Source organism: Saccopteryx bilineata, chromosome 1 (assembly GCF_036850765.1).
Source record: "Saccopteryx bilineata isolate mSacBil1 chromosome 1, mSacBil1_pri_phased_curated, whole genome shotgun sequence".
Classification (NCBI taxonomy): domain Eukaryota; kingdom Metazoa; phylum Chordata; class Mammalia; order Chiroptera; family Emballonuridae; genus Saccopteryx; species Saccopteryx bilineata.
The window spans coordinates 270,527,442-270,553,764 of record NC_089490.1 but is presented as its reverse complement, the minus strand read 5'-3'; the positions used below and the strand labels follow the sequence as shown (position 1 = coordinate 270,553,764).

Below are 26,323 nucleotides of genomic sequence, written 5' to 3'. Positions count from 1 at the left end.
TGAGGTTGCCAGCTTGAGCGTGGGCTCATCTGGTTTGAGCAAAGCTCACCAGCTTGGACCCAAGGTCACTGGCTTGAGCAAGGGGTTACTCGGTCTGCTGAAGGCCCGCAGTCAAGGCACATATGAGAAAGCAATCAATGAACAACTAATGTGTCGCAATGAAAAACTAATGATTGATGCTTCTCATCTCTCTCTGTTCCTGTCTGCTGTCTGTCCCTATCTATCCCTCTCTCTCTCTCTCTGTAAAAAAAAAAAAAAAAAAAAAGACATATGGAACAAAATAGAAATATTTTTGGTCAATTCATTTGACAAAGATATTAAGGCACTTCAATAGGGAAAAGAAAGTCTTTTTCATTATATGGTGCTGTCAACTGGACATCCATGAAACAAATGAACCCTTATCTCACAATACACCCAAAAATTAACTTAAAATGGATCATGGACCTGAATCTACAACCTACAGTATAGCTTTAGAAGAAATGTGAGAAAATCTTAGTGACTTTGGGGTGCTCCCAGACTTTTTGAACACACACACAAAAATCATAAAATAAAATTGTTCTTCATAAAAACCTTTAAATGTCTTTTGAAAGTCACCCTTACAAAAATCAAAAGGTAAGTCATAGATAGGAAAAAAAATATTCACAAGAGCTTGTATCCAGAACATGTACAGAAGGGTTATAACACAGTGAAAAGACAAATAACTAAGTAAGATAGGCAAATTATTTAAGCAGACACTTTACCAGAGAAGATATATGGTTGCCAAAAAAGCCCCTGAAAGGTCATCAACACCAGCAGTCACTAGTCTAGTGAAATGTATGTTGAGAACCACAGAACCCAGCAGATGGCTGATACTAAGGGGACCAGTGTCCTAGGTCCTGGACAGAGTGTGGAGGGGTCAGAATGCTCACACACTGCCGCCGAGATGTAAACAGTACAACTGCTTCGGAAACAGTTTGGTGGTTTCTTAAGAAGTTAAACACACACCCACTATATATGACTCAGCAATTCCACTCCTAGGTATTTATTCAAGGGAAATGAAAACACACATCCACACAAAGACCTACACAGTAATATTCATAGCAGCTTCCGTTGCAAAGGTCCCAAACTGGGACCAGCCCAGGTGTCCATCAGCACAGGAATAGAGAAACATGGAGTTTCCAATCTGGGGCATGACTCTGATGTACAAACCCTGGAGGAATCTCAGAGCCATTCTGCCCAAGAAAGGAGCCCAACACAATGGCGTGTGATTCCATTTATAGGAAATTCCAGGAAATGCAAACCAGTCTGCAGGACAGAGCACATCAGAGGTACAGGAAGGAGTGAGAGGAAAGCTCTGGGTATGAAAGGCGTGTCTGTGACCTTGGTTTCAGAGTCGTTTTCACAGATATTTACATAGGTTAAAACTGATCGGACTAGGCCCTGGACGGTTGGCTCAGCGGTAGAGCGTCGGCCTGGCGTGCGGGGGACCCGGGTTCGATTCCCGGCCAGGGCACATAGGAGAAGTGCCCATTTGCTTCTCCACCCCCCTCCCCTCCTTCCTCTCTGTCTCTCTCTTCCCTTCCCACAGCCAAGGCTCCATTGGAGCAAAGATGGCCCGGGCGCTGGGGATGGCTCCTTGGCCTCTGCCCCAGGCGCTAGAGTGGCTCTGGTCTCAGTAGAGTGACCCCCCAGAGGGGCAGAGCATCGCCCCCTGGTGGGCAGAGCATCGCCCCCTGGTGGGCAGAGCGTTGCCCCTGGTGGGCGTGCCAGGTGGATCCCGGTCGGGCACATGCGGGAGTCTGTCTGACTGTCTCTCCCCGTTTCCAGCTTCAGAAAAATACAAAAAATAAATAAATAAATAAATAAAATAAAATAAAATAAATAAAAAAAATAAAACTGATCGGACTACGCACTTTAAATCTGTGCAGTCCAGGGTACCTCAATTACAGCCCAATAAAGATGGGAAATGCAGGCAGCAAAAGGAAAGGCCCACTGCTCACTCACCCTTGAGAGCTCCAAGTACCACCCCAGGATAGCACAGTCATGCTGCACCCAGAAGCCCACGGGGTCCAACCGCACCAAGGCCCACTCTCTGTATACACTCTCTGCGTCCATCCCCAAGGGGCCCTCTCAGGAGCAAGTCCTGCCCAGGATCTGGGTGCCCATGAGCCCAGCCAAATTTTATCTCCTCTGTTTACTCTATGCTCCATGACTTTCATCACCCACACCTTCCAGCAGAAAGGTGGGTGCACACAGACCCATCACCCACAACCCACTCTAGAAGGCAGGGCCAGACTACAGTCCCACAGCCCTGCAGGGTGAGAAGGAGGCTGGGACCACAGCTGGGATGCAGGGATGTAGCTCGCACCCACGGAGGGCCTGCGAGCTCGGGTGCCCTGCACTCAAACATCGGAAACAGAAGTCACGTGCCCCCTGCCCTGCTTCCCGGAACATGTTCCCAGGGAGCTGCTCTGGGCACGTGCACACACCCAGCTGCTCCTATGAGCTTCTCAAATCCCAAGTCTGCACGGCTCATGGCACTTATATCAGTGAGGAAAAGAATAATCATTCAATAAAAGTATCATGAACATTTGGTGGCCATAGGGGAAAAGAATTCGACAGATTCAAACCCCACTCCTTATACTAGGTAAAATTCCAAGGGCTTAAAGGTTTTTAAAAAATTTTTCAAGAATCAGTAAAATTTGAAAAAAGAATTTGCAAAATTCTCTTAGAAACATGAAGCAGAGATTTTCCTAATCATGGTGTAAAATTAATTAGCCAAAAAGAAAAAGGCTAATAAATTCAACTTCACAGAAATTAAATATTTCGGCCCTGGCTGGTTGTTCAGTAGATAGAGCATTGGCCCGGCTTACGGACATCCTGGGTTTGATTCCCGGTCAGGGCACACAAAAGAAGTGACCATCTGTTTCTCTCCCCCTTCCTCTCCGCCTTCTCTCTCTCATCCCCTCTTGCAGCCAGTGGCTTGATTGGTTCAAGCTTTGGCCCTGGACTCTAAGAATAGCCCTGTTGATTCGAGCATTGACCCCAGACAGGGGTTGCCAGGTGGATCCCTGTTGGAACGCATGTAGGAAACTCTCTATCTATCTCTCCTTCTTTCACTTAAAAAAAAAAAAGAAAGAAATTAAATTTTTCTGCATGGCAAAGAACACCATGTGGACAACAGGGAGGGGTGGGGACTGCAGCAAAGTATAGTTCCTGCTCTACCCACTATCAACTTTTGTACCTCCTCATGCTGCTGAACAAAGTGCCTGGGGCAGCAGTGAGGATGGACGGTAGGGGTGGGCTGAGCCCTGGGATGATGTGAACCAGGTCCATCTACTTCCCACACCAGTGGGAGCAGTTTGTCCTGAGACGTGTCTGGGGTGGGACTCAGCCTCTGCCCACTGCTTGCTTTCTCTGTTCCTCCAGGAGAGGGCGGGTGGTTTTCTTAAGGAGTTGGCTCTGCCCATCACGCATTCCAGTTGGGCACCGTCACCGATCCATCCTCCAAAGGGACCCCTGGGCCTTCCTTGACCTCTGCAGGAAACCCAGATCCTTTAACCATTGCTGGCTTCCAAAAGCCCCGCTCTGTGTGTGAAAACTCTACACAGGTGGTATTTGAAACGCACTCAAGAATTAGTCTCTCTAGCATAAAACAAGTTCCTAAGGATGAAGAAACACAAAAATATTAATGACATAATAGAAAAATGAGCTAAAGTTATCAACACAGTTCACAAAGAAGGAAATACAATGACTCTCAAACCTCCACTTGTAACAAAAGCACACAAATTACCAAAGTCTGAACTACACTGTGTGCCCAGGCTGGGGAAGAGGCACCTCTTGAATGCTGGGCAGTTTGGTGACCTGTCAACATCACAAATGCTCATACCATTGACTGAGCAATACCATTTAGGCATGCATGTACATGCTGGGTCTGGGCCTTGATTTACCTTCTTGCGAGTTAATAACCTGCTACTGCTCCATGGACGCTGGCAGGAGGCACAAGTCTACGCCCTTCTGCCTTGCCCTAGCCAGGCACACACAGCTCCATCCTCTGGATGCCTTGCCCTGCAGGCCATGCTGTGCCTGTGCTCCTGGCACCACCCCACCTAAAGCCTGTGGTGCTTCAAGGGCTGCACGGCAGACTCGGGTGACAAATCCACTTGCCAAAGTCCAGCCCGCGGGCCTTTGCTGCCTATCACTGGGGCTGGTAGAGCCACGTTCCTGAGAGCCTCCCACAGACTCCTGCAGCCCCTAGAGGACAGGAGGACGGCCTAAGTCACAGAAACACAGACCCACACATGGACAAGGCTGCAGGTGTGCACCCCCACACACACAGTCACTCAGAGCTGGATTCACACATGCACCGAGCTGCATCACACAGCTTTTTGCACACATCGAGAGCCCAGCTGAGGGTAGACGCCTGCAGGACCCCTGTTGGAGTAGCCAGAGGTAGATTGTGTTTCTCTAAGATGCCTCTCTCTGCTGACCTTCTAAGAAGGGCATTTCCCAAACCCCATTCTTCCTGAAGCTACCACAGACCTCACACCTCAGTGGCCCAGAGCTCCACTGGGTCAGCCACGGGCAGGTAAAGGGACTATGAGCAGTGGTGGTCTACCTCGGGGGTGGTGGGGATCTATAGCCATGGGGTTCCAGAAGCCCCCAGGCCGAGAGGACAAGCCCCACACAATCTTCTTTTATTTGTGGTGAAGCTCTCAAAGGAGCGCTGGTGCATCCTCCCTGAGGACGGGTTGTCACCAAGGCAGAGGGGGGCTCAGGTGCTCACCACAGGTATGAGTGATGTCGCAGCCCTCCGTGTGGGCTTCTGGCCAAATAAGCATCACTGGGCCCTCACCTCCATCCATCAAAGTCAGGAGAGCAGCCAAAGCAGGTTCTAGCATCAGTCACCACCAAAGGGAGCAGCGGGGGTCTCCTGCCAGGGGGCACCGCCAGCCAGGCCTCTGCAAACCCCTCCATTTTAGCATGGCTAAAATCTCTCCCTCCTTCACTTTGTTCCTAAAATTCATGTTTGTCAATGAGAACAGAAACACCTTCCACCTTCATCAGTAATAACAATCAGCAAAAAAAAAAAAAAAAAGAAAAAGAAACTTGATACTTTACTGCTTCTGGATGGGCTTCCTTCTTTTCCTCCCTGCGTACATGCACTCCCCCGGCGGGATCATCTTCTTTGGCCCTGAAAATAAAAAGAAGGAGCATCGGGTTGGTCATGCTGAAGAGGCCCCAATGCCTGCAGGACTCCCAGACTGCCAAAGGTAGCAGTGTCAGCTGAGGTCCCTGTGCTCAGATAGATGAGTCATGCCCCTCGTCCCGGGGTCCCGCTCCTCCATTGCCATTCAAGCAAGATAATCCACAGTACTTCCAGCACAAGCCTGCACTACTCACGTCTCATCTCTTTCAGTGCACCCCAGCTGACATCTCCCCTTTGATGGGCAGCATCACGGTCTTCCAGCCTGGCCCAAGGAATGCCTCCAGAGAACAGCCCTGTGCTCTTGTGCCTGGCTTGGGAAGCTTACAGTAAACAAATACACTGAGCCTGCCATTACAACCCAGAAGCCATTACCCATGGCACCTGTGAGCAGGACACACAGCTAAGGCACAGCATCAGGACTCTGTGCAGGCCCAGGGCTGCGTGCCCTCTCCCGGTGGTCTTTGTGGTGGGTCTTCTTCCTCTTCCCATCTCCTTCCCTATGGCCCTAAACTTCTGGCCAATAGGCTTCCTCTTTTCTGTGAAAAATCTCACTTGAGTCCACAGTGCAGGGCTTCCACTTTGACCACTAACACAGCTGCTCCAAGCCGAGCGGAACAAACATGCCTGCCTCCACAAGCACTGCTGTACACAGCTGCCTGAATCCTAGAGGCGGCCCCTGAGGGCCAGTTCACTATCTGTGCCCTGAGGTTGGTCAGCTCTTGTGTGCAGCAAGGACATCAAAGTCCTCACATATCCTGCAGATGAGTGTGCAGTGACCACTCAATGCCAGGTTCTGGGCCAAGAGACATGGAGAGGCAGTCAAGAGCCTTCACCTCTCCTCAAGCATGTGCAACCTGAAGAGGAGGAAGACTTAAACATGCTACTTTCATCTTGTGCTGAAAGTGCCATGAGAATATCATAAATGCATCATGGACCTGCTTTAAATACAAAAAACACACTTTGAATATAAAGACATAAGCAGGTAAAGTAAATGGATGGAAAAAGACACACCATGCAAACACTAATCAAAAGAGGTTGTAGTAGTGGCCCTGGCCGGTTGGCTCAGCGGTGGAGCGTTGGCCTGGCGTGCAGAAGTCCAGGGTTCGATTCCCGGCCAGGGCACACAGGAGACGCGCCCATCTGCTTCTCTGCCCCTCCCCCTCTCCTTCCTCTCTGTCTCTCTCTTCCCCTCCCGCAGCTGAGGCTCCACTGGAGCAAGAGATGGCCTGGGCGCTGGGGATGGCTCCTTGGCCTCTGCCCCAGGCGCTGGAGTGGCTCTGGATGCAGCAGGGCGAGGCCCTGGAGGGGCGGAGCATCGCCCCCTGGTGGGCATGCCGGGTGGATCCCGGTCGGGCGCATGCGGGAGTCTGTCTGACTGCCTCCCCATTTCCAGCTTCGGAAAGGTGAAAAAAAAAAAGAGGCTGTAGTAGCTATATGAGTATCAAAGTAGACTTCAAAAAAGGGATATTACCAGGGACAAAGAAGAGTATCACATAATGACGGTTCAGTTTTGCAAGAAGACATAGCAAGAGTTTACAAGATGGAGCTGGAGTAGGCAGACATACCAACATCTACCTCCCAGAACCAAAGTGGATTACAAACTAATTTTAAGAACTAGCATTGGAAAAACCAACTTTGGACTAAACTAAGAGGACTCTTCAACCAAGGAACACTGAAGAAGCCACACCGAGACTGGTAGGAAAAGCGGACACACGGAGAGGGCTGCCCAGCTCCCCAGAGTGAACAGCAGCAGGGAGAGACTCGCGTGGTGGGAAGTGAGTTTAGCAGAGGGGGAAGAGTCCTGAGCCCCAGGAACAAAGCCCAAGCCTGCAGCCCCAGAGCCCAGAAGAGGCGTAAGGACAGTATTTAGCTGGAAACAAGTCAGGATACTGTTTGTGAGAAAGAGTCTGATTTCTCAGACCCAGGACCCTTCTTAAAGGGACTGCACAGAACATCTCTCTCACAACCACTCACCCGGGGCTCCTGGGGATGGGGAGAGAGGAGGGGACCAGAGTAACAGGAAGAGAGTGTAATCTAGGAGGCACAGGGAGAAACATTTTGGGAGATAGTCACCCTAACCCCTGGGACGAGTCACTCCCCAAAGCTGAAGTGAATATTTCCCCCGGAAACAGCAATACCAGCAAAGGGAAGCAGGAGAGCAGCCAAACAAGCTCCCCCATGGCACTCAGAGAAGAGTCACATAGAAGGAGGGAGCTTTTGGGTCTACAGTAGTGAGTCTTAGGGTCCGAGCTGCAACGCCCCCACCCACTCGACTGAGGGCTCGCTGGAGGGCGGGCGGCAGCGGGAGACAAAAGCGCGGTTCTTCTGGCAGAGGCGGAAGCCAGCTGGCCACCACGGGGCTCAGGTGTGAGCTCAATCTTGCCCAGCTGGGGAGAAGGGGGAGTGTAAAAGCAGTCAAGCTCAGCTGTCGACAGCCTGTAATCCAGCCTGTGGGAGAAAGGTGGGAACCCCAGAAAGGCTGGAGACCAGCCCCTGAGCAAGGGTGCAGGAGCACAGCCTTGCCCCGCCCGTGCAACTCAGGCTTGCGGTCTGACTTGGTAGCCGGCTACTCCCGCGGGGGTGGAGCCAAAAGCCCAGAAGAGGTGGAGTTCCACTACTGAGCTGAGCTTGGGCATGCAGTCCTGCCTGGCGGTAGAGCCAAGGCTAGCAGCCGTCCCTTGAACGGGCTCCTCCTGCAAGGGCAGGGTGAAAGCCTGGAAACAGGCGGAGACCCACAGCTCAGCAAAGGTACTCGCCAGTGCCCTCAGGACCGAGCATAACGTCACACACGGGGGCGGGGCAAAGGCCAAGGCCACCAACACTTGTACACCCAAGCGCATAATCACAGCCACTCTCGCAAAGAGAAAATGCGGAGGCAGAGAAATACAACACAAATAAACCAAGAGAAATCCCCAGAAAAGGACCTAAGTGAATCAGATATAACCAAATTACCAGATGCAGAGTTTAAAATAATGATTGTTAGGATGCTTAAAGATATTAGAACAACCATAGCCATTATGAAAACCTAAATAAAGAGATAACAAATATAAAAAAGGACATTGAAATAATAAAAAAGAATCAGTCAGAAATGACAAATACAATATCTGAAATAAAGAATACAATGGAAGGAATTAAAAGCAGGATGGATGAAGCAGAGAATCGAATCAGTGAGTTAGAGGACACGATAAATAAAGGCACGGAAGCAGAGCAGAAAAAAGAAAAGAGACTCAAAAAGTCTGAGGAAAGTCTAAGAGAGCTGTGACAACGTGAAGAGAAATAACATCCACATCATAGGGGTTCCTGAAGAAGAAGAGAAAGAACAAGGGATAGAGACTTTGTTCAAACATATCATAGCGGAAAACTTACCCCAATTAAGGCAGGAAAACATTTCACATGTTCAGGAAGCACAGAGAACTCCATTAAGGAGAAACCCAAAGAAACCAACACCAAGACACATCATAATTAAAATACCAAAGCTAAATGATAAAGAGAAGATATTAAAAGCTGCTAGAGAAAAAAAGACTATCACCTACAAAGGAGCCCCCATAAGGATGACTTCTGACTTCTCAACAGAAACACTTGAGGCCAGAAGGGAATGGCAAGAAATATTCAAAGTAATGCAGAACAAGAACCTACAACCAAGACTACTTTATCCAGCAAGGCTATCATTTAAAATTGAAAGAGAAATAAAAAGCTTTACAGACAAAAAAACCCTCAAGGAATTCACTGCAACCAAACCAAGGCTGCAAGAAATGCTAAGGGACCTGTTGTAAACAGATCAAAGGAAAAAAAGAATATAGCAAAAGAGGAAAACAGTTTTAAAGAAAAAAATGGCAATAAACAATTACATATCAGTAATAACCTTAAATGTTAATGGATTAAATGATCCAATCAAGAGACATAGGGTAGCTGCATGGATAAGAAAACAGGACCCATACATATGCTGTCTACAAGAGACACACCTTAAATCAAAAGATGCACACAGACTGAAGATAAAAGGATGGAAAAAAATATTTCACGCAAATGGAAATGAAAAAAAAGCTGGGGTAGCAATACTTATATCAGACAAAATGGACTTTAAAACAAAGACCATAGTTAGAGATAAAGAAGGTCACTACATAATGATAAAGGGAGCAATCCAAAAGGAAGATATAACCATTATAAATATCTATGCACCTAATATAGGAGCACCTAAATATATAAAGCAGACTTTGATGGACTTAAAGGGTGAGATCAACAGCAATACTATAATAGTAGGGGAGCCCTGGCTGGTTGGCTCAGTGGTAGAGCATCGGCCTGGCGTGCAGAAGTCTCGGGTTCAATTCCCGGCCAGGGCACACAGGAGAAGCGCCCACCTGCTTCTCCACCTCTCCCCCTCTCCTTCCTCTCTGTGTCTCTCTCTTCCCCTCCCGCAGCCGAGGCTCCATTGCAGCAAAGATGGCCCGGGTGCTGGAGATGGCTCCTTGGCCTCTGACCCAGGCACTAGAGTGATTCTGGTCGCGGCTGAGCAACACCCCGGAGGGGCAGAGCATCACACCCTGGTGAGCAGAGCGTCGCCCCCTGGTGGGCGTGCCGGGTGGATCCCGGTCGGGCGCATGCAGGAGTCTGTCTGACTGTCTCTCCCTGTTTCTAGCTTCAGAAAAATACAAAAAAAAATACTATAATAGTAGGGGATTTCAATACCCCATTAATGTCATTAGGTAGATCCTCAAGAAAGAAAATTAACAAAGAAACAGCAGACTTAAAGGACATATTAGATCAACTCAATTTAATAGATATCTTCAGAACCTTTCACCCTAAAACAGCAGAATATACATTCTTTTCAAGCGCTCATGGTACATTCTCTAGAATAGACCACATGTTAGGGCACAAAAGTGGTCTCAACAAATTTAAGAAGATTGAAATCATATCAAGCACTTTCTCTGATCACAATGGCATTAAACTAGAAATCAACCACAATAGAAAAATTGAAAAACATTCAAACACTTGGGAACTAAATAGCATGTTATTAAATAACAAATGGGTTAGCATTGAGATCAAAGAAGAAATTTTAAAATTCCTAGAAACAAATGATAATGAGCATACATCAACTCAAAATTTATGGGACACAGCAAAAGCAGTCCTGAGAGGAAAGTTTATAGCATTATAGGCATACCTCAAGAAGCTAGAAAAAGCTCAAATAAACAACTTAACCCTGCATCTAAAAGAACTAGAAAAAGAACAACAAGTAAAGCCCAGAGCTAGTAGAAGGAAGGAAATAATAAAGATCAGAGCAAAAATAAATGACATAGAGGCTAAAGAAACAATACAGAGGATCAATGAAACCAGGAGCTGGTTCTTTGAAAAGGTAAACAAGATCGATGAACCTTTAACAAGACTCACCAAGAAAAAAAGAGAGAGGACTCAAATAAATAAAATTAGAAACGAGAGTGGAAAAATAACAATGGACACAACAGAAATACAAAATACTGTAAGAAAATACTATGAAGAACTGTACGCCAAAAAACTAGACAACCTAGATGAAATGGACAAATTCCTTGAATCATATAATCTTCCAAAAATCAATCTGGAAGAATCAGAAAACCTAAACAGACCAATTACAACAAATGAGATTGAAACAGCTATCAAAAAACTCCCAAAAAGAAAAGTCCTGGGCCTGATGGCTTCACAAGTGAATTCTACCAAATATTCAAAGAAGAACTAACTCCTAGCCTTCTCAAGCTATTTCAAAAAATTCAAGAGGAAGGAAGACTTCCAAACTCCTTTTATGAGGTAAGCATAATTCTGATTCCAAAACCAGGCAAAGACAACACAAAAAAATAAAATTATAGGCCAATATCCCTGATGAACTTAGATGCAAAAATCCTCAACAAAATATTAGCAAACCGGATCCAGCAATATATGAAAAAAATCATACACCATGATCAAGTGGGATTTATTCTTGGGAGGCAAGGCTGGTACAATATTTGCAAATCAATCAATGTGATTCATCACATAAACAAAAGAAAGGAGAAAAACCACATGATAATTTCAATAGATGCAGAAAAAGCATTTGATAAAATCCAGCACCCATTCATGATCAAAACTCTCAGCAAAGTGGGAATACAGGGAATATACCTCAACATGATAAAGGCCATCTATGACAAACCCACAGCCAACATCATACTCAATGGGCAAAAATTAAAAGCAATCCCCTTGAGATCAGGAACAAGGCAGGGGTGTCCCCTTTCACCACTCTTTCAACATTGTTCTGAAAGTCCTAGCCACAGCAATCAGACAAGAAAAAGAAATAAAAGGCATCCAAATTGGAAAAAAAGAAGTAAAACTATCATTATTTGCAGATGATATAATATTGTATATAGAAAACCCTAAAATCTCAGTCAAAAAACTACTAGACCTGATAAATGAATTCGGCAAGGTGGCAGGATATAAAATCAATAGTCAGAAATCAGAGGCATTTTTATACACTAATAACGAACTGTCAGAAAGAGAAATCAAGGAATCAATCCCCTTTACCATTGCAACCAAAGAAATAAAGTACATAGGAATATATCTAACCAAGGAGATTAAAGACTTGTACTCAGAAAATTATAAAACATTGATAAAAGAAATCAGGGAAGATACAAATAAGTGGAGGCATATACCGTGCTCATGGTTAGGAAGAATAAACATCATTAAAATGTCTATATTACCCAAAGCAATTTATAAATTCAATGCAATACCGATTAAAATACCAATGACTTACTTCAAAGATATAGAATACATATTCCAAAAATTTATATGGAACCAAAAGAGAACACGAATAGCCTCAGCAATCTTGAAAAGGAAGAATAAAGCGGGAGGTATCACACTTCGGATATCAAGTTATATTATAAGGCCATTGTACTCAAAACAGCATGGTACTGGCATAAGAGCAGGCACATAGATCAATGGAACAGAACAGAGAACCCAGAAATAAACCCACAGCTCTATGGACAACTGATATTTGACAAAGGAGGTAAGGAAATACAATGGAGTAAAGACAGCCTCTTCAACAAATGGTGTTGGAAAAATTGGACAGCTACCTGCAAAAAAATGAAACTAGACCACCAACTTACACCACTCACAAAAATAAACTCAAAATAGATAAAAGACTTAAATGTAAGCCGCGAAACCATAAGCATCTTAGAAGAAAACATAGGCAGTAAGCTCTCTGACATCTCTCGCAGCAATATATTTGCTGATTTGTCTCCACAGGCAAGTGAAATAAAAGACAAGATAAACAAATGGGACTTTATCAAACTAAAAAGCTTTTGCACAACTAAAGACAATAAGAACAGAATAAAAAGACAAACTACACAATGGGAGAATATATTTGACATTGCGTCTGATAAGGGGTTAATAACCAAAATTTATAAAAAACTTGTAAAACTTAATACCAGGAAGACAAACAATCCAATCCAAAAATGGGCAAAAGAAATGAATAGACACTTCTCCAAAGAGGACACACAGATGGCCAATAGGCATATGAAAAAATGTTCAACTTCACTAATGATTAGAGAAATGCAAATTAAAACCACAATGAGATATCACCTCACACCAGTCAGAATGACGCTCATCAATAAAACAACACAGAATAAGTGCTGGCGAGGATGTGGAGAAAAGGGAACCCTCCTGCACTGCTGGTGGGAATGCAGACTGGTGCAGCCACTGTGGAAAACAGTATGGAGATTCCTCAAGAAAATAAAAATCGAACTGCCTTTTGACCCAGCTATACCACTGTTAGGAATATACCCCAAGAACACCATAGCACTGTTTGAAAAGAAGAAATGCACCCCCATGTTTATGGCAGCATTGTTCACAATAGCAAAAATCTGGAAACAGCCCAAGTGTCCATCAGAGGATGAGTGGATTAAAAAGCTTTGGTATATATATACTATGGAATACTACTCAGCCATAAGAAATGATGACATCGGATCATTTACAACAACATGGATGGACCTTGAGAACATTATACTGAGCGAAAGAAGTAAATCAGAAAAAACTAAGAACTATATGATTGCATACATAAGTGGGACATAAAGATGAGACTCAGAGACATGGACAACAGTGTTGGGGTTACAGGGGGGGGAGGAGAGGGAGGGGGTTGGGGGAGGGAGGGGCACAAAGATCATGGCTTTTCAGCATTTGCCATATTCCCCCTTTAATGTATAGACAGACAGCAAATATTTACTTATGGTGTTTCCACTATAAAGACTGCTGTCTTAGGGACAAATGCTGATGAACTATTTCAGCAGTTCCTCCTTCTTTAAAGACTTATATGTCAACATAGAGCTCCATGTTTCATAGGACATACTCAAGCTCACTTCATGCTCCCTGGAGCTTTAGCACAAGGGAATGCCCTTTTTTTTTTCTTTTTTTCTTTTCTTCTTTTCTTTCTTTCTCTTTTCTTTTCTTCATTTTTTATTGTTGTATTTTTTATTTTATTTATTTTTTGTATTTTTCTGAAGATGGAAATGGGGAGGCAGTCAGACAGACTTCTGCATGTGCCTGACAGGGATCCACCTGGCATGCCTACCAGGGGGAAATGCTCTGCCCATCTGGGGTGTTGCTCTATTGCAACCAGAGCCATTCTAACGACTGAGGCAGAGGCCATGGGGCCATCTTTAGTGCCCGGGGTGGCTTTGCTCTGGTGGAGCCTTGGCTGCAGGAGGGAAAGAGAGAGACAGAGAGGAAGGAGAGGGAGAGGGGTGGAGAAATAGATGGGCGCTTCTTCTGTGTGCTCGGACTGGGAATCAAACCCGGGAATCCTGCACACTCTGCAGGCCAGGGCTCTACCACTGAGCCAACCGGCCAGGGCCTAGGAATGCCCTTGTTTTTTTTGTGTGTGTGGGTTTTTTTTGTTTTTTTTAATAAATTTTTATTAATGGTAATGGGATGACATTAATAAATCAGGGTACATATATTCAAAGAAAACATGTCTAGGTTATTTTGTCATTAAATTATGTTGCATACCCCTCGCCCAAAGTCAGATTGTCCTCCGCCACCCTCTTTCTAGTTCTCTGTGCCCCTCCCCCTCCCCCTAATTCTCTCCCTCCCTCCCTCCCATGTCCTCCCTCCCCCCACCCCTGGTAACCACCACATTCTTGTCCATGTCTCTTAGTCTCATTTTTATGTTCCACCAATGTATGGAATCATGTAGTTCTTGTTTTTTTCTGATTTACTTATTTCACTCCGTATAATGTTATCAAGATCCCACCATTTTGCTGTAAATGATCTGATGTCATCATTTCTTATGGCTGAGTAGTATTCCATAGTGTATATGTGCCACATCTTCTTTATCCAGTCTTCTATTGAAGGGCTTTTTGGTTGTTTCCATGTCTTGGCCACTGTGAACAGTGCTGCAATGAACATGGGGCTACATGTGTCTTTACGTATCAATGTTTCTGAGGTTTTGGGGTATATACCCAGTAGAGGGATTGCTGGGTCATAAGGTAGTTCTATTTGCAGTTTTTTGAGGAACCACCATACTTTCCTCCATAATGGTTGTACTACTTTACAGTCCCACCAACAGTGAATGAGGGTTCCTTTTTCTCCACAGCCTCTCCAACATTTGCTATTACCTGTCTTGTTGATAATAGCTAATCTAACAGGGGTGAGGTGGTATCTCATTGTAGTTTTGATTTGCATTTCTCTAATAACTAATGAAGCTGAGCATCTTTTCATATATCTGTTGGCCATTTGTATCTCTAGGAATGCCCTTGTTGATCAAGCTACCCAAAAGAAAATTATATAGAGCAACCATGACAGACCGAGCAAGTCAGTCTCATACTATTCATCACCAGAACACTGCAGCCCGGTGTAAACAGTTTCAACTCTCTCGGAAAGCAGCACGGCAGATTGGGAAATCCTGTCCAAGGGGTCCTATACTGCCCCTTCATTTAGAGTTAACCCTCAAGGACCCCTACCAGGACAACTTTGGCAGATGGATGTTACTCATATACCTTCATTTGGCAAACAGTCGTATGTCCACATTACAGTGGATACATATTCCGGATCTATAGTAACCTCTGTCAGAACAGGAGAGGCTGCTAAACATGTTATAGCTCATTGTCTGTATGCACTGTTCTATTATTGGATTTCCTAAACTGGCTAAACTGAAAGTGCTCCTGCATATGGAGCAAAAGCATTCACTGTATTTTGTCATGCTTACAATCTTTAAAGTTAAGGTATTATTAAAGTGTACTCAGCAAACATTTTAAGGTCAATTAAAAAAAATTTTTTTTTAAAGGGGGTAGTCATATCCTGGAACTCCTACGGGTCTACCATATCATACTTTTTACTTTAAAAAAAATTACATTTCTTTTGAATGCTGATGAACAGGAGACACCAAATCTTTTTTGCCTGCAAACTACTTCTATATTAGATCCAGCTAATAACACTGTATTGTCTTTTTCCAAATAGCTCCAGATATATGGAAAAGATTTATATAGGCAGATGGGGATCCTCAAACCCCTCAGCGAGATCTTCTGAGCATGGCTTTTAAGATACCTAGAGGCAGAAAAAGCCCAATAGAGATCAGAGGAACTACCAGCTTTTAGGATACACCCTTAAAGGCTCCAACACCCCAAAGGGGTCTCATAGGATGCCATCTGGGTCCTGCTTCAATAGTGGAAAGGAAGGTCATTGAGCTAAAGCCTGCCAGGCTTACATGCCTCTGCTGTGAGGACAGGGACACTGGAAGGTAGGCTTGCCCCTTGCTCCTCTAAGGGAGGGTTCAGTCTCTTCCAGCCCTGCTCCAGCCACCTATGACCTAATCTTGCCCAGAAAGATGGAGTTTGCCACTGAAGGCTGAAGGTGCCCAGGGCCGTCGGCCCCATCTACAACACTGTGGACGAGCCTAGGGTATTTCTTCCAAGAAGCAGGTAAACTGATCTCATTTGCACAAGGGCCACTTAACTATGTTTTGCCTGAATAGTCACGTTTTTTATTCTTCCCTCAAAGATCTCTGTTGTGGGTGTTGATAGTCCTATTTTCTGCTGCTTTGCTTAATATATAGTGTTTCTTTTATCCCTCCTACCTCAATGCCCCACTCATATTTCAGGCTGGGACCTACTCCTAATTTAGAGCTCTCTTTCCCCCTTTTGTCAACTTCTATTATGAATCTACCTTTGCCACCCAGCTTAGTGTATCCCAAGGTTCTCTTTACCAGGCCACAGTCACAGAGCTCCAGGGAAAAGCAACCTGGTCTCATCTCTCCAGGCAGAGGAGAACAGAAGCTCCATATCCACGCATGCTGCACATGGCTTTTTCCAGTCTACCTGAATCATTACCAGCTAGAAGCAGCGGTCATTGGGACTTGGACATGAGCTGCAAAGTATAGAATGGTGACAACAATTCCAGTGCCATGCGGACTTTTCCTGTGGGGAACTTTCCTGGACTCCTGCTCCCTGTGACAGCTCCTAACAGACTGAACTGTGGTTGGGTTGCATTTTTCAGGGATTTGGCATGGTGATGGGGCCAACTTGGACTTGGTGAACATGTTAAGGACACTACTCTTTTATGGATTCTTGCAGTATTGGCCAAGAGTTTGCTTAAAGGCTTTTAATCACTGTAAAAAAAAAAAGAAGACTGGATAAAGAAGATGGAGCACATATACACCATGGTATACTATTCAGCTAGAAGAAATGATGACATCGGATCACTTACAGCAGAATGGTGGAATCTTGATAACATTATGCGGAGTGAAATAAGTGAATCAGAAAAAAACAAGAACTGCAGGATTCCATACAATGGTGGGACATAAAAATGAGACTAAGAGACATGGATAGGAGTGTGGTGGTTAGGGGAGGTGATGGGAGGGAAGGAGGGAGGGGGAGGGGGAGGGGTATAAAGAAAACTGGATAGAGGGTGATGGAGGACAATCTCTCTTTGGGGGATGGGTATGCAACAGAACTAAATGACAAGATAACCTGAAAATGTTTTCTTTGAATATATGTACCCTGATTTATTGATGTCACCCCATTAAAATAAAAATTTATTTATTAAAAAAAAAAAAAGAAGACATAGCAATCTTAAATGTGTATGCCCCTAACAACATGTATGCCTCAAAATACATGAAGCAAAACCTGATAAAACTGGAAAGGTAATTCATCAGACTTCAGCATTGCTCTGTCAGTAATTGATAGAACACGTAAACAAAATCAAAAGGATATAGAACATCCAGGCCTTGGCCAGTTGGCTCAGTGGTGGAGTGTCGGCCTGGTATGCAGAAGTCCCAGGTTCGATTCCCAGCCAGGGCACACAGGAGAAGCGCCCATCTGCTTCTCCACCCCTCCCCCTCTCCTTCCTCTCTGTCTCTCTCTCTTCCCCTCCCACAGCCAAGGCTCCATTGGAGCAAAGATGGCCTGGGGGCTAAGGATGGCTCTGTGGCCTCTGCCTCAGGCGCTAGGATGGCTCTGGATGCAACGGAGTGATGACCCAGATGAGTGGAGCATCGCCCCCTGGTGGGCGTGCCGGGTGAATCCCGGTAGGGTGCATGCGGGAGTCTGTCTGACTGCCTCCCCGTTCCCAGCTTCGGAAAAATGCAAAAAAAAAAAAAAAAAAGGATATAGAACATCCAAACAACAACAGACAGGAACTAATTGGAAATTATAGAACACTTTGTCCAACAACAGCAGAGTACATATCTTTGTACAAAGAACATTTGCCAAAATAGGCTATATCCTAGGGAATAAAACAAATTTAAAAGAATAGAAATTATATAAAGTATGTTCACTGACAATTAAGAAATTAAACTAGAAAGATATATAAAAAATTCCCAAATATTTGGAAAGCAACCCATTTCTAAATAACCATGGGTCAAAAATAAAGTCTCAAAGAAATTTAAAGTTTTGTCTTTTGGACTGAAAGGAAATTAAAATACTACATATCACACTTTGTAGGAATAAGCTGAGCTGTACTTTTATGGAAACTGATAGCATTAAACATTTATATTAGAAGAAAGGTCACAAATAAGTAATCTAAGTTTCCATTTTAACTACAAGAAAAGAAATCTAAATCAAACACAAGGATAGAAATAATAAAGAAAAAAAAGACATTTAAACAGAATAATAGAGAAAAATCAATGAAACCAAAAGCTGGTTCTTTGAACAGATCAACAAAATTGATTAACCTCTAGCCAGACTAATAAAAAAAAAAAACCAGACAGACACAAATTGTCAATATCAGGAATTAAAGAAGGGATATCACTGCAGACTTCGTGTATACTAGAAAGGAAATAAAAGAATACTGCTATGAACTTAGTTGTGTCCCCCAAATCCATATGTTAAAGCCTTAATCCTCTATTTGACCATATTGGACAGAGTGCATTTCAGGAGGTAATTAAGGTTTAATGGTATCATGAAGGTAGAGTTCTGACCCCATAGAACTGTTACCTTGGAAAGAAGAAAAAGAGTTCTCTCTTTATCATGTGAAGGTGGCCATCTGCAAGTCAAGATGAGGCTCTCACTGGAAACCAAACCACCTGAACCCTGATCTTGGGCTTCCAGCTTTCTAACCCATGAGAAATAAATTTCTGTTATTTAAGCTGACCAGTCTATGGTATTTTGTTCTAGCAGCCCAAGTTGACCAAGACAAATACTATCCCCACAAATTCAACAATTTAGATAAAATGGGCAAATTCTTTAAAAGACACAAACTACCAAAATTCACTCAAGAAAAAATAGATAACAGGTTTATTCCTATATCTATTCCAACAACAACTATGGTCTCACTTATAAATTCTACCAATTTAAGGAATAAATATACCAATTCTCTGCAACCTCTGGCAGAAAATGGAAATAAAATTTAAAATGGCCAACTCATTTACAAGTTCAGCATTGCCCTAATACCAAAAAGCAAAGACATTTTAAGAAGAGAAAACTACAGACCAATATCCCTCATGAACATAGACACACAAATCCTCAATTAGATATTAGCAAATGGAACGCAGAAGAGGACAATACATCACAAGTGAGGCTTGTCCAAGGAATTCAAGGCTGTTTTAACATCCAAAAGCTCATCGATATAATTCATTATATTAATAAACTAAAGAAAAATACACATGACCATCTCAATATACATAAAAAAAGCTTCTGACAAATTCCAAATGATTCATAATAATGAGTAATTTTCATCAAACTAGGAATAGGCAATCAACTTAATTAACCTGAGAAGGAGCATCTTCAAAAAAGCCTGCAGCCAACCCTGCATCCGGCAGTGAAAGACTGAGTACTTCCCCTGAGATAGAACAAGGCCAGGACATCCTCCATCCCATTTCCGTCAAACATCTCATTTGCTCACCAGTCAGGACAATGAGGTGACAAAGAGAAATGTTATGAAGCCAGGAAAGGAAGAAATATACACTGTGTTCACAGACAGATGGTTGCACATTCCAATACTTTTACTAAGACAGATCTCTTATAACCAATGATTGAGTTCAGCAAGGTCATAGGACAAGAACAATACATAAAACCACACTGTGTTTCTATAGGCTAGCAATGAACAATCTGAATACAGATTTTTAGAAACCAGTACCATTTGCAATAGCACCAAAATAAAAATGAAATATGCAAGTATTTCAGAAGGTGCAATTGGGGCCCTAAAGACTAGGATGATAGCCTGACCAGGCGGTGGCGCAGTGGATAGAGCGTCGGACTGGGATGCGGAGGACCCAGGTTCGAGACCCCGAGGTCGCCAGCTTGAGTGCGGGCTCATCTGGTTTGAGCAAAAGTCTACCAGCTTGAACCCAAGGTTGCTGGGTCCAACAAGGGGTTGCTTGGTCTGCTGAAGGCCCACGGTCGGGGCACATATGAGAAAGCAATCAATGAACAATGAAGGTGTTGCAAGCGCAGTGAAAAACTGATGATTGATGCTTCTCATTTCTCTCCATTCCTGTCTGTCTGTCCCTGTCTATCCCTCGCTCTGACTCACTCTCTGTCTCTGTAATAAATAAATAAATAAAATAAAATAAAAAAAAAAAAAAAAAAAAAAAAAAAAGACTAGGATGATAAGAAGGTGATGGGGGAAAAATTTAGGAAACAGCAGGAAATTTTCCAAATGTAATGAAAACTGTAAGCATACAGATTCCAGAAGGTCACTGATCCCCAGGCACAAGAAATGTGAAGAAAATGATACCCAGGTACATCATAATCAAATACTCACAGCCAGCGATAAATAGAACAATCTTAACAGCCACCCGAGAAAACAGTCATTGGGCAGGGAAAGAAAGGTGAGAATGACAGCAGATGCCTCATCAGAAACATGCGTGCCGGAAGACAGTGGGGCCCTGGCTGGAAAGCACGGAGAAGAAAAACACTAAGGCCTAGATTTCCACACCCTGTAAAAATACCTTTCAAAAATTTAGATGAAATAAAGACTTCTTCAGACATACAAACACTGAAAGAATTCCCTGCCAGCTGACCCACACTAGAAGAAATGTCTTCAGGCCAAAGGAAACTGATACCAGATGGCAACACAGAACACAAAGCACAGATTTGTTCTAGCTATTAAATATCTTTAAAAGATAATTGACTATTTAAAGACAACGATAACACTGTATCGTGGGGGTTATAACAGCGGCAGATGTCAGGGGGTTGGCAAGGATAGCACAAGGCCAGGAGAGGTATGCTGGGATAAGGTTCCTATGCTGCCCGTGAAGTGGCTGAACGGTGCTGCCTCCCAGCTGCACCATCCACCCTCCCTGCCTGCCCTGCACTGACGGGCCGGACCCCTCAAGCATTCCTTCTTTCAAGTTAGCACAATGTGCCACTGCCAGGAGAGGCACTGGAGAGGTGTGCAAGAGTGAGGGGCTCCAGGTTCTAGGGCTTCCGATTTTCCTGTTTGTTTCTGCTCACCACTGCCAGAGGCCAGGACTCAGTGCACGCCACCAATCAAGGGGCTGAACAATCCCTTCTCCAAGGAGGCCTGAACCCAGACTGGGGTGGGAACTCCACTCCTAAGTGTGCTTCTCGATTTGCTCAGCCCTGGGGAATCCATCAGGGTCCTGTTGCCTTTGTAGTTACTCCACTGTTGTAGCTAATACTTCTTTCTTTCTTTCCTTTTTTTTTTTTTTTCATTTTTCTGAAGCTGGAAACAGGGAGAGACAGTCAGACAGACTCCCGCATGCGCCCGACCGGGATCCACCCGGCACGCCCACCAGGGGCAACGCTCTGCCCACCAGGGGGCGATGCTCTGCCCATCCTGGGCGTCGCCATGTTGCGACCAGAGCCACTCTAGCGCCTGAGGCAGAGGCCACAGAGCCATCCCCAGCGCCCGGGCCATCTCTGCTCCAATGGAGCCTTGGCTGCGGGAGGGGAAGAGAGAGACAGAGAGGAAAGCGCGGCGGAGGGGTGGAGAAGCAAATGGGTGCTTCTCCTGTGTGCCCTGGCTGGGAATCGAACCCGGGTCCTCCGCACGCTAGGCCGACGCTCTACCGCTGAGCCAACCGGCCAGGGCTAATACTTCTTTCTATTCAAGTTTCTCAAATCACACCAAAAGTTAAGCTAAAAATATAAAAAGCTAATTTTTTTAAAGTGCACCTATTCTAGAGACGCATACTAAAACACATACGAAAGCAATGGTATGTCAGGGATTTGCCTCTACAGTGGGGAAGCCGAGTGGGGTGTAAGCGGAACCGGGTCAGCCAATATGGAGAGCTGCCTGTGTGTGCTGGCTGATGAATAGGTTGGGCTCATTATGAAATTGTGTCCACCTTTGTAAAAGATTTGAAAATATCCATAATATATTTGAAAGTATTACATAGAGAGAAAATGTGCCATGAGAATAGGCATCTTGTGGTCAATGATTTTCAGCAAGAGTGGCAAGGCCAGTGGGGAAGCACAGTCTCTTTAACAGGTGGAGGGGGACAGCTGGATACCCATAGGCCAGAGAATAACTCACACCATAGGAAAAAAATCAACTAAAATTAGTTAAAAGACTGAAGTGTAAGAGTTAAACTATAAAACTTTCAAGAAAACGTGAGGCTCATGACCTTAAATTGGGCGATGGATTCTTAGAAATGTTACCAAAGTCACAAATAAGAAAAAAAAAAAGTAGAAAAATTGGACTTCATCAAAATTAAAAACTTGTGCTTTAAAGGACGCTACCAGAGAAATGAAAAGAGAACCCACAGAAAGGGAGAAAATATTTTTCAATCATACAGCTGATAAGAGTCTAGTATTCACATTACACAAAGAACTCCTACAACTCAACAACAAAAAGACAACTCAATTTAAAAATGGGCAAACAACTTGAATAGATAATTGAAAAAAAAAAAGAAATAGGCACCAAACACATGAAAAGATGCTGAACACCATTCGTCATTGGGGAAATGAAAATCAAACCTACTGGGAGATACCATGCCACACTCACTGGAATGGCTGTAATCAAATAAATGGAAAGTAACTAATCTCGGTAAGGCTGTAGAGAAACTGGGACCCTTGTGCACTGCTAGTAGGAACCTCGAATGGTGCAGCTGCTGTGTGAAAGTGAGGCATTTCCTCAAAAAGCTAGACACAGAGTTCTCATATGACCCAGCAAACCCCAGTCCTAAGTGGGTGCCCAAGAGAACTGAAAACATGCTCAATAAAACCTGGCACACAAACGCTCACAGCCACATATTCACAGGGGCCGAAAAGTAGCAGCCACCCAAATGTGCATCCTCTGGTGGATGGATAAACAAGACATGCTCTCTCCACAGAGTGGAATATTACTCAGCCATACAAGGAATAAAGTTCTGATGCTCCAACATGGATGAACCTTGAAAACATGCTGCTACATGAAAGAAAGCAGACACGAAAGGGCACACGTTGACTACACTGATGTGAAATGTTCAGAACAGGCAGATCCACAGGGATGGAAAGTAGATTCATGGTTGCCAGGGGCTGGGGGAAGGAATGGAGAGTGACTGCTAGTGGGTACAGAGTTTCGGTTTGGGGTGAAGTAAATATGCAGGAATTAGTATATTTTGGCAATATATATATTAAATAAATGCCACTGAACTGTATACATTCTTAAATGGTTAATTCTATGTTATGTGAGTTTTACCTCAATAAAGAATGCACAACACAAATTTATATACAAAAATAAAATTTCTGGTATGTCAGGGGGAAAATCGGTGCCAGAGGCGAAAGCACCGGCAGGGAGCTCTGCCCGGAGGACAGGAGAATGCGGGGGCAGCAGGGGCTTGAGAGCGAAGATGCATTTTAAGTTGACAGAGAGTGCTGTGGAGGGAACAGGGGGCTCTGAGCCCTGGGGTGGGGTGGGTGAGCAGGGATAGGGTCCTGGTGCCCACAGGCTGTAGCAGGAACAGGTGGACGGGTGCTTCAGAAGGCCCTGTGTGAGGGTCCCCACTCCTGCACTTCTCTGAGAAGTCAGGTTGGGCCCTCGGTGGCTGGACGCCAGTATGCAAGACCCTCCCATCTGAACCGAAAGGCCTTTCAACTCTAACAGGAGTATCCTGAGCCTCACTCTGGCCCAGCGTCAGCCTGGGGGAGACAGGCCAGGGAAGTTTCCCTGGACCCCGAGAGGGGCCAGGCTCTCAGTAACCCACGCAGCCACCCCTCAAGGTCAAAGGTGAAGGGGTGAGCTGACCTGCACCAACCCAGGAGAGTTTGTCACCAGCACTACCACTTCCCAAATAAGCCAGAGCTTCAGAGCAGGATTGATGGAGGGTGTGGGGACAATGGGGAAGATGAGAAGGGGACCAGGGGAGACCCGGGGGAGGGCAGCATGACCCCGCTCACTCCATCCAAAATCTTCCTCCCCACCGCAGGGGGAGCTCAGACAGGACCCGGGCTCCTCTGCGTGACCCTTCCCCAGCCTCGCACATCACCTGTCCCTAACTGCCCCCCCCCCACACATACACACAAAACCACATTCTCCTTCGTGTCTCCAGCTTAGTGCTCAACAGGCCCTAAAAACACAGTTTATGGCAAAAAGCACCAAGAGCAGATAAATATCTCCAGATACCTCTCCACTGGGGAGGGGGTGGAGGTAGCCATTGCCCCCACCCCATTCCCAGTTGAGTAACACAGTTTGGAGGCTGAGCCCGAGTTCGTAGCTTAGGAATCGTACACAGGAGGTGGATACTATGCAGTAGTTTCTCTGTTTTACTAAATATTTGTGCACTCTCCTCAAAAAAGACAAAGCTTCCTCGACTGAAACATACTCCCCACAGAAATGCCTTTCTGAGAAGGGTGCAGGTCCCAGCCCAGTGCCAGCTTCCTTCTCTGCCTCAGGGGGCACCGGGGACCCTCTCCACTAGGCTCCTTGCGGCCTGTGGCTGCCCATGGCTGGCATCCTCCTGCAGCAGCAGACGGTGCTGGCCAGGGGCACAGGGAGCAGGGCTGAGGGGCTGGGCATCACACAGGTGAACAGGTACACTGAGCCTGACCAGGGGGCTGTGGGCCTCCCACCCCGATCAAGCTCTGGAGCTGACTGTGTGTCTCAGAGAAATATGAACTTTTGCACAAACCTTTCTCTTATAAGAGGTAAAAGGAATAACTGTCCATTTTAGGAAATACTGGTAAGCAAGAAACAAACAAAAAATCCTCCCAACCCAGCAGCACCCCCCACCCTCTCTCCACAGGGCATGCACCGCTCTGGGACCAAGCCTGGACAGAAGCCACAAACTGCCAATTATCGCATCAAACTCCTCCTCTGTAAAATAAGGTGACTTCCAGCCACCTCGGGGAGGCTGCAGAAGATGGTAGAGCCCTTCATGTCAAGGCCACTCACTGTCAACCAGTGGGGATGGTCTGCACATCACCAAAAGCCCCCCTCCTCCGCTGCCAGGACTGACAGACTCGAACCCAGGAGCCTGCAGACGCCAGATCTGAGGCCCCAATGGCGAGTGGGCATGGGACAGAGGCCAGCCGGATTTAGGAGCCCATGTTTGCCAGAAGCTCCCTGGAGAAGTCCAGTTCACAGCTGTCAAGTACCCAGAGCCTGGGGATAGATGCCTAGGGCACACACACTTATGACCAGAGCCTGTGGCTGGTCTCAGATGCCACCTCCTCACTCACCCCACAATGATACTAACAGCTGGAGGCCTGCCTGATGCTTCCAGGGGACAAATACCTGCCCCTCTCAATGGGGGTCACTGGGGCAATACCAGGGTGAGCAGGTCCCTGATGGTATGTCCCATTCATGAAGTATCCACAATCTGGGATTTTCAGCCACTCAAAACTAGACTTTATGGGGGAAAACTTTCTTGGTGCCACTAACTGAAACCAAGCAAATTCCTGGAACATGGGCCCTTCCGCCCTTCCCAAGTGTGAGAACCAAGCCTGATGCTTCCCTGCCCGGAAGCAGGGGCCTAGCGGTGCCAGGGTCCAAGCTGTTCCACCTCGGCCTTCCCCACTCCCAGTTGCTCTGGTGAGGGCTCAGGGCATGGGTCCAAAGCCCCCCTGCCAGCATCTGCCCAAAACATTTCTGAAAGAAACTGGGCTAACACCGAAGGGCAATTAAACCAACTCCCCCAGCAAGGGTGGATCACAAGCAGGAGCTTCAATTCACTGCATGGGGACGGGGACTGGGGCTACTACTGGCTGTGCGGGTGAGGAACCATGAGCTGTGGAAGTGGACCGGCTTCGTCAAAAGTCTTTTATATTCTTGAGTGAGAAGCTGCCCGTTGGGCCCCAGGGCCTGGAGACGTGAGATGGGGTGGGCGGAGGGTGATCCAAGGGAGGATGGGGTAAAAGGACCATGGGAAGAGGGCTCCCCACTAGCGTCTCCATCGCGCAGGGCACTTACCAGAGCCGCTCGGCGCGGAGGCTCAGGCGCGCCGGCGGAGGAAGCCCGCCCGGGCCGGGAGCAGTGGCGGCGCGGCTGCGGGCTCTCGCATCTCGGGGACCAGGCGGCGGCTGCGGCCGCGAAAGGACGGCCCCACCCCGGCACGCGAGCCCGCCCCGCCCCGGAGCCTCGGACCCGGAGGCGGCAGGGGGCGCGCGAGCGCATCCCCTCTCGTCCTCTGACCCTCCGGGTCTGTGTGCGCCTCGGCGGGGTCGAGCGCTCCGCCCCTCTACCCCCATGGCCTCCCCAGGCACTGCCCGCTCCGGGGTGGTTGCTGCAGGCCCCCCGCGAGGCCCCCAGGCTCCGCTCATCCTCAGTTCC

General features: G+C 45.9%; 1 protein-coding gene across 1 annotated transcript in view; it reads right to left on the bottom strand.

The window, feature by feature from the left end:
* AHRR (aryl hydrocarbon receptor repressor) overlaps nucleotides 1-26,086 on the bottom strand; it is a 95,809-nt gene extending 69,723 nt beyond the window's left edge. Inside the window, exons 1-2 of the mRNA XM_066253595.1 lie at nucleotides 25,964-26,086; nucleotides 5,101-5,173 (exon numbers count right to left, since the gene is read on the bottom strand). Coding sequence (XP_066109692.1) covers nucleotides 5,101-5,162 — 62 coding nt within the window. The 5' untranslated portion in view covers nucleotides 5,163-5,173; nucleotides 25,964-26,086. The remainder of the gene's footprint in view (nucleotides 1-5,100; nucleotides 5,174-25,963) is intronic.
* Between the last annotated feature and the right edge of the window lie 237 nt (nucleotides 26,087-26,323).